The sequence below is a fragment of the Dipodomys spectabilis genome, unplaced genomic scaffold (genome assembly GCF_019054845.1).
Source record: "Dipodomys spectabilis isolate Male_0828 unplaced genomic scaffold, ASM1905484v1 ptg000156l, whole genome shotgun sequence".
NCBI lineage: Eukaryota > Metazoa > Chordata > Mammalia > Rodentia > Heteromyidae > Dipodomys > Dipodomys spectabilis.
Window position 1 is genome coordinate 3,465,185 of NW_024870833.1, and position 14,989 is coordinate 3,480,173.

General features: G+C 33.9%; 1 protein-coding gene across 1 annotated transcript in view; it reads right to left on the reverse strand.

The window, feature by feature from the left end:
• Positions 1-14,989, reverse strand: part of Il1rapl1 (interleukin 1 receptor accessory protein like 1) — a 1,186,632-nt gene that overhangs the window by 994,312 nt on the left and 177,331 nt on the right. Inside the window, exon 3 of the mRNA XM_042692436.1 lies at positions 13,705-13,806. Coding sequence (XP_042548370.1) covers positions 13,705-13,786 — 82 coding nt within the window. The 5' untranslated portion in view covers positions 13,787-13,806. The remainder of the gene's footprint in view (positions 1-13,704; positions 13,807-14,989) is intronic.

The window sequence follows — 14,989 nt, forward strand, 5'->3', positions numbered from 1 at the left end:
AGGAAAGTGTGTGAGACTCTTATCTCCAATTAACCACAAGAAAACAGGAAGTGGTACTGGGACTTAAGTGGTAGAACGCTCACCTTGAACTACAGAGCTCAGGGACAGTGCCCAGGCCCAGAGTTCAAGGCCGATGACCAACCCCCCCCCCCAAAAAAAAAAAAGACATGCCATCTCAAGATACATTTCCCAATGCAATTCCAACACAATAATCATGTCTGGTCAACTCACTCCCAAACGCTAAGGATAAAACTTTGCTGAGAAATGAAAAGTCAGATAAAGCTATTCATTTGCTTGTGTTGTAGTTGGCCACAGGATGCTATGTGCCAAGCATTGCATGAAAGGTGGTATGGTTATGAAGGTAAACTATTTTGAGATCATTCCTCAAGGAATTTCCAGTATCAGAGAAGTTGTGACAAGTGTATAAATCATCCTGGGAAAATATAGTGTGTGATGAGATACACTGGCATTCTTAAATCTACCCATCAAACACAAATATATATTAAGCTCTAATTATGCAATGACTCTTTTAAGCACAGTGATTCTAAAAGACATCTACATAAACATGTATATTTTTTATACTCAATGAGCTTATACTATTTAGTTGGGTAAATAAAAAACAGATGTTAAAATGCAGCAATCATAATCACTCTTGAATCATCAGCACCTGGCATATAGAAGATCCTTGATAACAAAAAAAGTATGCTTTATGAGATTGGCACCAATCTCAGCTACTCAGGAGGCAGAGATCTGGAGAACTGTAATTTAAGGCCAAACTCAGGCAGAAAAATTTGTTAGATTCCATCTTTAATATAACCCGTGTAATGCAAAATCTATTTGGGTTTCTTTTACTAAACCATCTTATAAATTATCTACACATTTTAACCTCTTTTTAAAAAATCCTGGTATAGCTGATATCAGTCAAAATTATCGAACACACAGAGCAGCAGAAATTAAACAAGTGCTTATTAGAACCAAGTATTTTTTTCTTTCAATAATATGAAGGATGTTCTATGCACAAAAGAAGGAAACAAATGTTTTTGTATACATTATTTGTAAATGCTTATAATTGGACACAAAAATTGTTTAAAAAGTTTGGAAAGATTGTTATTATGTTAGTGCTGTTATGAGTCTGTGTCTATATGATGTGTACATGTGTTATATGCTATATGCTCCTTATTTGCAATGGTATTTATAGCAACTAAGGCCCTTTGTATTGTTTCAGTGTTAAAAAACAAAAACAAAATATTGCTGATGGTGGGTTGCTCATGATTGTAATCCTAGCTACTCAGGAAGCTGACATCTGAGAATCATGGTTGAACGTCAGCCCTGGCAGGAAAGTTCATGAGACTTGGCCTGATTACTAGTATGCTCCATTAAGCTTTACTGTCCACAGAGTCTTTCATCTTCTTACTGCAAACTCATTTCACAGGACTAAGAAGAAAACAAGCCAGAAAGCATGGACCTATCCACATGTTACTCACTCTCATAGTTTATCAGCATCTCTTAACTATAGTAACAAGAAAATCTGAGATATTTAATGGCTTTTTTGACATTTTGAAACATGAACTATTAAAAAGATAAAATCCATGGTGGTACCTATCAGTAATCTCCACACTTGGAAAGCTGAGGAAAGATGATTCTAGCTCACGACCAGCTTGTGTGTGTTTTAGGCTACTCTGTACTACATACTGAGACTCTGTCTCAAAACAATCAATTAATTAAATTAATTTTTAATGAAATGACAAGCCCTTAATGGCAGTAATATACTTTAAAGGATTTTCATACTTTATAAGATGAATGCACTTTTCAATAATTTAACTTCTGATAATTCAAGGATGCAAATCAACCTGATGTCGTGAAAAATTTATGTATTTGTCTCCTTAGAAAGTCTCAGTGAAGCCAGTCATCAGTGGCTCATACCTATAATCCAAACTACTCAGCAGGCTGAGCTCTGTGGGTCAAAGATTGAAGCTAGCCACAGCAGAAATATCTTTAGGCCACTTATTTCCAACTATTCTATATTTATTATTGCATTTATATCAACCCTAAAAAGCCACAAGATGGCATTGGAGAGTCCAATTATTTTATAGAACATATTTATGAGAAAAAACGAGAACAATCATCCTTGCTGGTAGTTGTCATTTTTCTGATGTGATAATATATTTGAGAAAAATATAAGTTCTTTAGAATATTTCCCTTTCATATATGAAAATAATTTGTCATTTTGCAATATAGTATTTATATTATATATAGATATATATGATATATTCGATATATATATGATATGTATTAGAATATACTTATTGAACTCCAAGTAAAATTTCAGTGGCAGAACTTTACTGAAATTAAGACAACAAACTTAATTGGAAAATATTTTACTATAGTAAGTAGAAACAGGAATGACAATTGAATAATGTGAACAGTACCTGCAAAATAACGACACAAAGAAATATTTAGGAGGCATCGATGGCTCACATCTGTAATCCGAGCTACTCAGCCAACTGAGTACTGAGTATCACAGTTTGAAGCTAGCTTGCACTGAAACATCTGTCTCCAATTAGCTAACAAAAGTGTTGAAATGAAAGAGTGGCTCAAATGTAATGTGTGCCACAAGCAAAATCCCATGTGACCATTGGGGGCCCTGAGTTTAAACCATACTAGAGCAAAAAAAAGAGAAATGTTTGTATATAGTCCCCAGGGATTTTCATGCTTGGCTAAATTATCCATTGTCATTGTCTTAAGGTAACACTTTCCATAACATTTTCAAAAGACCATAAATCCACAAAAGAAAATTTGTCTTGAATCAATAAACAATAGACTAAAACAGAATTTAGTATTTTGTACTGTCAAAACTTCTTTTACATAGAAGTATCACCATCTTCAAGAAAAAGAATCTTATTTTTAATATAGCTGTGCAAAAGTATATGTAAGCACTCTATAACAATAACTAAGAATTATTTTGTCCATAAGTGAACCTTTGTGTTAAACTAATATCCTCTACTCTGCAGTGTAAGAACAAACTGCAGAGCATGAAGTTAAATGCAGCTAACAATGGTCAAGTTCTCTGATCCAAATTATGCCCTTCAAAATGTGTTTGATCCGTTTGCAAATACATAAAATATGCTAGAGAAGAAAGTATTATTTTTTGTACTGAGTATCTTTGAAAGTATTTAGTATTTGAAAAAAATGAAGAAAATGATGACTTTGTAGTTAAACATTGTCATTTTATGAAAGATCAAAGAAGATATAAAATGATTGAGGTATTGTCCAAATCAACAAGGCTTATTCTGAGCTGAATTGAAACCCAAATCACAATTTCTGGTCATGTGGTTTTCATAGTACTCAACAAAGCAACCTAAACCACTTCTGGAAGAATAACAGATAGCATTTGCTTTTAATGATCATTAGAGATGAAAGTTGGAATGTCAATATTAGCTGCCCCTGGAAGCATCCTGTCAACTGTGGCAATATTCAACATGAGGATTAACCCTGGAAAATTATAATACACTTACAAGCCACCTTTTCTTTCTATTTGTATGAACTAAGGTCCTGACCTGAAAATCATATAAATATTATCTGACCTTCCAGAGGTTAATCTATGGCAAACATATTTCAGATGTAGGTAAAAGAAATTTCTTTGGAAAAATTACATTTTATTACAATCCTTTTATTAGCACTGAAAGTTTCACACATATCACCTAAATACAAAAAGCATAATTCCCAGAGTTAAACAAATATGAAAAATATTTTTGATATAACGACTTGTTAATAATACTTATAAAAACATACATATGATATCAACCTTTTTCTAAATCTCTTCTCTTAGACTCTACATTCTCCTGGATTTTCTCTAATGATTTTTAGTTATTTGACTCATCTGTACTGAACTGAACATGATCACTCTCATTTGAAGTTTTGTCTGTCTCTGTCCCTCTATCTCTGTCTGTCTGTCTGTCTCTCATTTTTCCTTTAATCCCTTTTCCTTACTGATTGCTCTTTCTCCACCAACCTGTTCATGGTCAGGTCCTCATCCTTCCTTTTTTGCCTTTCCTTTCCGTCTTATCTTCCTGCCTACATCCCCCAGACAATCTTTTTCTCTCATGCTGTACTCAATATGAAGTTCAAAATCTAGACTTCCTCCCTTGACTTTCATAGTGTATTGAAAGGTAGTTTCCACAAAAGATATGTCTACCCAAATCTGTGAATTTGACCTTAGTTGAGTAGTACATTTGAGTAGTACATTTGCTGGCGTACTTAAGAATCTCAAGATGAGATCATCCTGGATTATCTGATGTGTCCTAAATCCAAAGTTCTTATATGAGAAACACAGGAGGAGATTGGAGATATAGAGGAGAAAGTGATATGAAGGTGAAGGGAAATGGCAGACAGCTGTGAAACCAAGATCAACTAAAGCTACCAGAAAATCAAAATGGCAATGAAAAGACTCTTTCATAGAGTCTTCAGAAGGAGTATTACCCTGATCATGCCTAGACATCAGATTTCTGGCTTCCAGAACTGTAAGAATAAATTTTCAGTTTTAATTCTGGGGCTTCATGGTAATTTATTACAGCAACCACAGGAAATAATATGTCTAAAACAATAATACCATTAGCTCAATATTCCCAATACCTGGCACAGTTCACATATTTCCAAATAAAATTAATTCCATCACTACTCCTCCATGAATAACGTACTCATCATCTTCTCTGTGTAATTGGCAATGCTGTAAATACTAACAACAGCCAAATTCCCAAATTATTCTACAATTCATCGTAAAAAAAAATTTACCTGATACTGTTCATTCTTTTTAGGGAAACCTTTTGCTTTGGGGGCCCTCAATATATCTCAGATGATTTTTACTGAGTTGCTGGCTGATCATACTTAAACCTCAAAGTGTTCTTTCCTATGAGGAATATTATCTGTTCCAAACCATTTTCACCATGCATACTTCTATAAAACATATATTTCTCTTCAATGTAAAAAGAGGTTTGTATAAATCTGTGCATGGCATGGTTGCATGCATAATGAGTAGTTTCATCTTTATGGTTTGTGAAGGAAACTACAATGAGATCTACCAAACAGAATTTCAGTCTTAAAGACCGAATTTTCTACTGAAATGATTTAAGGTAATTAAATACCTCAGCTATTTTTTTTGTTCTACATGAGAAAAATCCAAAATCCCTTGTAAGACATACAATACATTCCAAATGTATCCCCAATCTACCTTTTCATCTTTGCTTTAGTCACAAAGACCTTCCTTACTGTTCTCTTTAAATAAGTGGTTGTTTCAAGTTTTTCTGCTTCAGGGACCTTTAATATGATTGATAGCATCACCATTCTCCCATTTCAGAATGATTCTCTTCACCTCTTTCTTTCTAACCTCCCACATCTAATTGATCATCAAACTCAATGGATTCTAACTTTAAAATTTCCTTCCTATTCTCATTTCTGGTACTTTGAGTCAGAAAATCATTTTTGTGTCAGGTCTTTATCATTGAACAATACTCAGGCTCTTTTAGGCTACCACAAGGAAAAAGGGATATTTTTGACACAGTGATTTTGGAGTGTGGGTGAATCTTAAATGTCCCTATGCTCCAAAACATCATTAGTGTCACTTTTCACTTTTTCTTTTCCTTTTTCAATTCCTTCCTCATCTTCTACCAAGTTTTTTTTCTCAATCTTTCCATATTCCCCACATACTCTCCTGTTTTTATCATGGGTCAAAGATCATATGGCCCCTTCAACAAAATTTTTCTACATCTCTCTTCTGAGTTCCTTTCTTCCCATCTGGTTTATAAACAACCATCCTTTCTCTAGACTCCAGTACATGCGATAAGAACTTTGTTTGAATTAACTAACTACAAATTACACTAGATCAAATAATACCCTTGCAAAAATTGTGCCCAACGCTAGGGGCTCATGCCTGTAATCCTAGCTACTCAGGAGACTGAGGTCTGAGGATCTCAGTTCAAAGCCAGCCCAGGCAGAAAAGTGCTTGAGATGCTTATCTCCAATAAACTATGAAGAAGCCAGAAGTAGAGCTGCAGCTCAGGCGGTAGAGCAGGAGCCTTGAGCAAAAGAAGTTCAGGGACAGTATCCAGGCCCTGAATTCAAGACTCAGGACTGGCACAAAAACAAGCAAACAAAATAAACTACTGTTCATAACTTTATCACTAATATATGAGTATGTTATAAAACATGACAAAAGGGATCATTAAGCAAAGAATTGCTGGTATAGAGTGGAAGCTAGTAAAAGTCAATAAAGGGACTTCTCTGTACATAGTCTCCACAATTATTGATTTTGGAATTTGACATAAAAAATACAAGAAAGTGGTGAGGAGAAGAGGAGAATAGAGTCAAGAAATCATTGTATGTCATAGCATTAAGAAGAGTAAGGTAAAGGTTTGGGTTGAAGGATGATGAGAATATGGAAGCATTGACATTGATCAAGATGTTACTGTCATCAATTGCTTTGATAAATGGCAAAATGAAAAAATACAAGCATGCTTATTATCTTATATTTGTGAAAAATTGCTAATACAAAGATAGGACACTGATAATGTACTAATTAGTGTTCAAATACCCAAGCAATATTATAGATCATCTGGGGCCCTATAGTTAACAAATGATTTTATTTTTCTGTTTAAGTAGTCACTATCTATATGCTATAAAACCCACTTCTTCAACTTGAGTTTAAATGGCCACCATTAACTGGCTGCTAACCATACTTTGCTATCCCTCACATCTCCAATTGAATACATAGAACAATACATTATGTTTTATAATATATATGGTGTTATAGTACCATACTGCTATATATTTATTAACTTGAAATGGTCTCCTCCTCATTTAAATCTTGGTCAAGTTGGAAGATCTGTCCACATTTGCTTTTACCTTCTTCATGTAAACTGACCATGAACAAGGTATTACTTTCCAAATTGTCAATAATCTATGACAGCCCTATGTAAAATTGTTTTGAAAAAACTAAATCATATGAAAGTGAAATTCACAGATATATCATATTATTACCACACCAAGGCGCTGAATAGTTATTGTGAGCTATTAGTTCTATTTTTTTATTGGTCTGTCATGGAGTTTGAACTATGGGCCTGGGCGCTGTCCCTGGGCTGTTCAGCTGAAGATGAGTGCTCTACCACTTGAGTCACAGCACCACTTCCGTTTTTTCTAGTGGTTTATTGGAGATAAGAGTCTCAAGGACTTCCCTGCCCGGGCTGCCTTTAAATGGCGATCCTCAGATCTCAGCCTCCTGAGTAGCTAGGATTACAGGCATGAGCCATTAGTGCCCAGTTTATTAGTTCTATTTTTATTAGACTTATCCAATTAAAGACACCACTTAAACAAATAAGATTATTCCAGATTTAATTTCAAAATTTATAAAATGTATAATAAATACAAGAGAAAAATCTTTTTAAAGGGAAATTTAACTTCAGCTTTGCATTTCAAAGAGTAAAGAAACAAAGGCTTAGGGTTTGATTTTTGCAAGCTCTCCCAAAGGAAAATAGAGAGAAATATCTCAAATTTTTGACATAGTTTAAAAACTAAAAGTTAACACATGGTAACATAATAAAAGGCAGATGTTGGGAGACTAGTTTGTCTCTTAATCATATGGAATTAAGCTCATTGACTTCCACAAATGCCCAAGAGAGCTCATGTACACAAATCACATTGGCAAGAGATAGAAATAAACAACTAGACTTCTTTTTTTCATTTTGATCTAGTAAAATCTCAGTTTACATGGGAGGAAATAAACATCCACAGATAAAAGTCACAAAGACTAAACTGTCTTTGGTTCCTTAACTACTGTTGACTTCTATAAAGTATTTAGGCAAAAGTCACCAGTTTCAGAAAATCTCTGGAGACTATTTTACCATTGGTTTCAGCCAAGAAAAACATCTAAGGAATTTTATACAAAAAAAATTTGTCCATCATTATCTTTTTATCCCACAATAAGCAGTAGCTTTGGGATACATTTTGTATCTTAAATCCATTTTGGAATATAACATATTTTTCAATTTATATACTGCTTCTTCTCCATATTCTCATATAATTATAAATACTGTATCTATCCTGAAATGACTTGGTTATTTATCGTGTGTCAGAAACTATGAGCTATATCCCTTTCATGATAACCACTATTCATCAATACCATTAAAACCAAAATGTATGTACAATCATATAAATAGCTCTACAAAACAGTAGTAAAATTCCCATACAAAAATATCTGACAAATTGCTTTCCTTCTAACGTATTTGAAACTACATTATTTTGGTGTCAGTCCTGGGGCTTGGACTCAGGGCCTTGCCACTGTCCTTGATCATTTTTGCTTTTTTTTTTTTGGGGGGGGGGGGTCCGGTCATGGGCCTGAACTCTGGGCCTGGGCACTGTCCTTCAGCTCTTCAGCTCAAGGCTAGCACTATACAGCGCCACTTCCAGCTTTTTTTTTTCTGCTTATGTCATGCTGAAGAATCAAACCCAGGGCCTCATGCATGCAAGGCAAGCGCCACCTTCCCAGCTCTCCCTGATCATTTTTGTTCAAGGCTTGCACTCTACCACTTGAGTGACCACTTTACTTCCACATCTTGTGGTGGTTAATTGGAGATAAGAGTCCAGGCTGGCTTTGAAGCTTATTCCTCAGATCTCAGCCTTTTGATTATCTAGAATAACATGCATGAGCCACCAATGACTAGGCCTGTGCAAACACTCAATATTTGCAATGGTTCATTGCCTTTATTTTGTACATATTGTTTATTCTGAGTTTGTTTTTGCATCAAAGTTCTCATATTGTACCTTATATTGATTGCTCTTTAAGTAAAAATACATGTTTGGTTAAATGCTTCTATTTTAATTTATCTATATTTTCATAACACTGTATTAGTCCTATAGTATCTTCACTGTCATGATTCAGCCTGTAATTAAAAATTACATAGTCACTCATTTATGTACTCATTAATTCATTGAGACATTTTTATGAATTTTTGAAAGCTATACCATATTTGGTACTATAGAGATTACAAGCATAAATGGTTCTGGTACTCACCATCTTACATTCTAGGGATGAATATAAAAGCAGAGCACTCACAAAACACAAATGATCATTGATTTTTTTCTTATTTTCTATATCTAGGATACTCCAGCTTCATTTCTCTTCATCATTTAAAATTCTTCCACTCACTCTTTAGTTCCTCCAAAATGGTATAGTAATACTAAGTAAATAACAGTCTTTCAACAATTCATATCATTTTACAACTCTTGAGCCTGACCTCAAATTCAATCCTTGATAAGAAATGTACTCATTACGTTGTTCGTGTAACTCTAACCTCTCTGTACAGTATTTTCACAATAAAAGCTTATTTAAAAACTTATATACACATACACACATACATTATGTATATACTTTCAAACAAACCACTAGTTACAGACACCACTAATTACAGACACTATATCATACTATCTTCTTTGAATGTCCTGAAAAAGATACAGCATTTTGTAGATATTATCTTTTTAAACAATATAATGATGGAATTTTATCATTAAAATAAATTGACATGTTAGTTCAGGCCTGTATTCCAGCACTTGGGAGGCAGAGAGGTTATGACAAATTCAAGGCCAGCCTGAGTAATATAGTAACTTTGTTTCCAAAAAACCAAGTGCTAGGAATGTAACGTAGTTGTAGATTCCTTTTTTTAAAAAATAAGTTTTTTTTATTGTGAAAATGCTGTACCGAGGGGTTACAATCACATGAGCAAGGTAACCAGTACATTTCTTATCAAGCATTGTTTCCTCCTCTTTTGTTTCCCCCCTACCATCCCTTCCCTCCCATCTCCATAACTACATTCTTCCCTCCCCCCTGAAATTGTAAAGTTCATTTTTCAACATAGCGTCTTACATTTCATTGTTTCAATGGGTCAACCTGTATCCCTATTTAAACAATTTGTTTTTTCCCTTTCACTCCCCAAATTATACCAACATCCAATACAGTGAAAACAGGGGTTATTTCTAATTGAGCATTTGTAAGTACTGAATTCAGTCTTCTACAGTGAAAACAGAGTTCTCCAAATACACAGTAGCAACAGTGAAATAAATCATTTGCAGACAAATACACTAAATAAATGAAGGAAGGAGGTGGGAAGAGAAGAAAAGATAAGGGAAAAAGAACATATCAAACTAAATTTTCTAAATTAGTTGACATACGAAGATTCTCATATAAATCACTTACTTTATATATGTTTTTGTATGGAATTCTACAAATGACAGCAACTCAAATGTTTACTATTGAATTGCCATAACACTTCAAATACTGGAGGGAGGTTAGTAACATTGGTAATCTGTGCTTTTCTTCAAGTTCTGCTTATCAACTTGTTAAATATAAACTTGTTCAGGATAAAAATCTATTGTGTAACAATAGAATATCTCTCCCATATATGTTAGAAGCCTTCATTCTCAATGTATGCACAAACTCATACTATTATCCAAGAGACCACATCCAATCCTCATTTGCAATAATATACACATATCTAAAATGACATTTAAAACAAAGCCTTAGAAGTTGAATTTTGACTTTTTAAAACAAGGAGATTATAATGACATAACTACCTAATTAGGTTCCTTAAATTAATAGTAGCAGGAGTGCTAGCCATGTGATAGAAATAATATATCTCTAAATTGTGTAATAAGAGCTCCTATTGCTTTCAAATTAGTTGGGTTAATGAGAAATACTTCCTTCTAAATTTTTATGAAATGATCATATTTGTAATTTTGAAGTAAACATTATACATAATTAACATGCTATAAAAATCCTGTTATTTTAATCATATTTTATATGTTATCTTTATTTTTATATATACTGGGTTTTTTTGGTTGTGAAGCTTGAACTGTGGGTCTGGGTGCTGTCCCTGAGTTCTTCAGCTCAAGGCTAGCACTCTACCACTTGAGCCACAGTACCACTTCCCATTTTCTGGTAGTTTATTGGAGATGAGATTTTCAGGGACTTTCCTGCCTGGGTTGGCTTTGAACACAATCCTCAAATCTCAGCTTCTTGAGTAGCTAGGATTACAGGCATGAGCTACTGTCACCCTGCTTATTTTTATATATTCTTAATTATTAAGATATCTAGCTTCAGTTTTCTAGTGGCCATGGTGAATTAAAAAAAATGTTTCTAATAACTGTCATGAAGAGAATTGAGTTTGAATTGTGTTTATTAAACTTTCAAAAAGATTGATAAATCAAGAATAAAAATAATTAAATGCTAAGAAAAAAAATAAGTCTATGTAATTTTGGTTAATATGCAAGATCTAACATCAGAAATTGATTTTTACTCCCTGGCATTAATGTCTCTGGTTTTATAGGTTGGGCTGGGCATGAAGATTGAGCTATTAATCTTTTAAAAAGAAGATGCCAAACATACTCTTCTACTTGATCTATGGAGATCAGTAATGATGATATTCCGTAAACTGCATATCTCCTTCTCCCTTCACAGGTGCCATGGTAACAGACATCATCTGAAATTAGCTCAAGCTATAAAAGTATCTTCATAAAATAATATTGATTCTCAAGTTAATACAGTTAATATCCCTAAACCAACCAAACAAGCAGACAGTCTTCCATTTAGGAAGTCCATATGCTGTTGGTATAGACAGAGAGAGAAAGAATAACAATTCATATTATGGAATAAAGTTAAGATGCTAAATTTCCAGTGCTTTCCTTAGCTGTCATTTTACACTATGTTATAAAAGTACATTTTTTGAGAGTTAACAAGTAGGCATGTGATAACTAGATTCTTTTTTTTTTCTTTTGATGGTTCTGGGGGCTGAACTCAGGCCCTGTCAGTGAGCTTTTTTGTGTTCAAAGCTAATGCACTACCGCTGGAGCCACAGCTCCAATTCCAGCTTTTTCTGAGGAGTTTATTGGAGATAAGAGTCTCACAGATTTTTCTGCCCAGGCTGGCTTTGAATTATAATCCTGGACACTCAGCCTCCTGAGCAGCTAGGATTACAGCCGTGAGCCACCAGCACCCAGCAACAACCAAATTACTAAATTGAAGACATAGCTTCAGAATTTCCATCTAATATCTGATATTTTAGCAATATCTACCTAAAACAATATGTCATCAAAAATAAAAGAAAATGAAATTTGAAATGGGTCATTGAGTTTTTCCAGGTCACTAGAGGAGGAGATAAGAAGTGTCCAGTCCTTCCATATTTCTGGCTTTGTTCCATGTTTCTCAAATGTACAATTTGTTCCCAAATTAGATCTTATAGAGAATAAATCTGAATTATTTATGACTTCAATAAATAAAGCATAGATCTGATATGCACAGAAACAAGTGAATAAAACAGCATTTTATATAATTAGGTCTAAGAATTATAAGCCTTATGATGTTTTAAGGTTTTATCAATAATCATAGTCTTACAGTTTTCTTTCATTTAAAAAATCCAGAAAAACAGATGAAACACTATGCAAATACAAAGACACTTTTTTTAACTTGCCTATGACCACAATGGCATGCACACACACACACACACACACACACGCGCGCACACACACACACACACACACACACACACACACACACACACACACACACACACACACACACACGACCAAATGGTAAAGGATCATCAATAGACTCACAAAATATATTTAACTTGAACTCTTATCCAAACACAAAGCCCTTCCCAATTTCTTCTTAGAGGTTGTTTTGTTTTTCCAGAAGGCATTCATGAAAAGAGAACTGCTCTTTATTTTCCTTGAATGTAACCTTTTCCACTGTATCATAAACATGATTTTGAAGCCTCTTAACCTAAAAGACTGATAAGGTTGCTGCACAGCCCAATCTCATCCCCTTCATTCCTTCTCCTTTCTGAATTCCAAAGGCAACATCTGTTATATTATAGCACTCTACAGCTCTTGAATGTTATTTCATCTTTGTTTACTATCCCTCTGGAACTAATAGGAAACATATCCTAGATCTAGCAGCAAGAAATATAATGTGTATGCACTTGTTTTATAACTAAAAGTTATAACTTCAAAAGTTTTGTAACTAATCATGAAGCAGGAGCCTGGCCAGGCTTTGTGTATCAATGGTTTACTAGGTACATTTTTAAATGACTACATACTCAATTATATTAACCATTACTTTACTCTCGGTATCAACCATCAGATAGAAACTCTGATGCTTAGTAATGTGTAAAGTTTTAAGAGCTCTTTTCCCTACTATTATACTCTAATTTATATTTCTTAGTAAATTATTATGGACTGTCCTATGGAAGTTTCTTCAAAAATACTGATTCTTCCCCTTAAATGTGTCCAAGCAACACAGCAAATCAGCTGTAATACAATCCTAACAAGAATGTGTCTTAAGCACAACTGAAAATGAAATGCTAAGCTATAATATTTTGTATAATATTGAAAATGATACTGTGAAAGAAAGCTGGAAATCATACTATATGATTTGTTTAGCACTGAACTCATTCTAATTCCTAGTAATCAGCAGTATAAGCTACATTCATTTCAACCCATTCCCATTTTTTTAATTTCCCATCAATACACTCATATACCTACAATATCTCCACAATGTGGATTCCACACATTTCTCCACCTCTTACAGATGGCACGTCTGTGAATGTGGCATCATCATTTTAAATCATGAACATGAGGAGAGGGGAGGGGAACAGTTCTTACCAGAACCTCGCTTGGTCACAACCTTCAAACTCTGAGTAAAAGTAGCATACAAGAGAATCAAATGTGGAATCGGAGCTTTCATCTTTCAGCGCTTAAAGTCTGCTCCCTAAAGATTAAAAGAAAAAAACATACATTGTAAAAGATATATAGAAATATTCTAAGATTTTTGTACAACTTTTGGTCAAAGATAATTGAGACAAATACAAAAAGTAAAGAATAGGACCAGTGTCTCTTTTATATTTTCCCATATGTTGTGATTTCACATTAAATCAAAATTGGTAATGTCAAATGATGTCCCTGTAAGCCTATAAAAATGTTTTAATATCTTGTATTCCCTTAAGGTTTCAAGTTTCTCTAAATTTATTGCCCCTGGTTGTATTTAAATAAGTTGGAACAATCCATGCAAAAGAACTATTTCACTAACAATTTATTTTTAATGTAAAGTCCCCTAACTGACATTTTAAAATATGCCATGCTGAATAGAATATAATTTTACCCAGTGTTATTCTTCCTAATCAAGATGAAACCATAATTTGTATGCCTCTAAAGATTTGTGATTTCACAAACTCTCTTTCAGAAACCTCAAAAAGACACTTCATGGGATTTTAAGACTTTTGTCTCTATCAAAAGAAGCTACAAAGTGGAAAATACAAAAATATGCACCAGTTTGTTCTGTTACAAGGTTATCAGCAGGGAAGGGCATTACCTTACTGCCTTTTGTTTCCAAATAGCAAAATGTTTCACTTGAAGTTTCAATTAAGTATACGTTTTCTACCCCCAGAAAAAGGTGTACTTTGTTTTTCTACTTTTTTTGAGATAAAATGCACAAATTTGCATGAAAGTGTACATTGTGATGCCATGATAAATATATATGTCACAAAATATCACAATCATGTTGGTTTAAGACATTTATCTCTTGATACAGTAAACATATTTTGGTAAGAGACCAGAACACTTAAAATTGACCCTCAGCAAAGTTTACATTACAGAGTTATTAACTTTGGCCTGTATTTGATTCACAACATACATTCATCATACAACTGTAAGCCTGAATGCTTTAACCAGCTTTCCCCAATTTTTCCTAGCCTTTGGCAATTAGCCATTCTATCCTGCTACTTTTATCTTTTGTTGCATAAGACTGAAATAGTAAAGGTGAAAGACTGAATTTCAAACAGTGGCTACTCAGAACACCATTTAAATATATTGTTCACTCATGACAGCACAAGTGTCTGTAAGATCTCTGAGGACTGCTCATGTCCAGCTTTCCACCACCATGACTTTATCA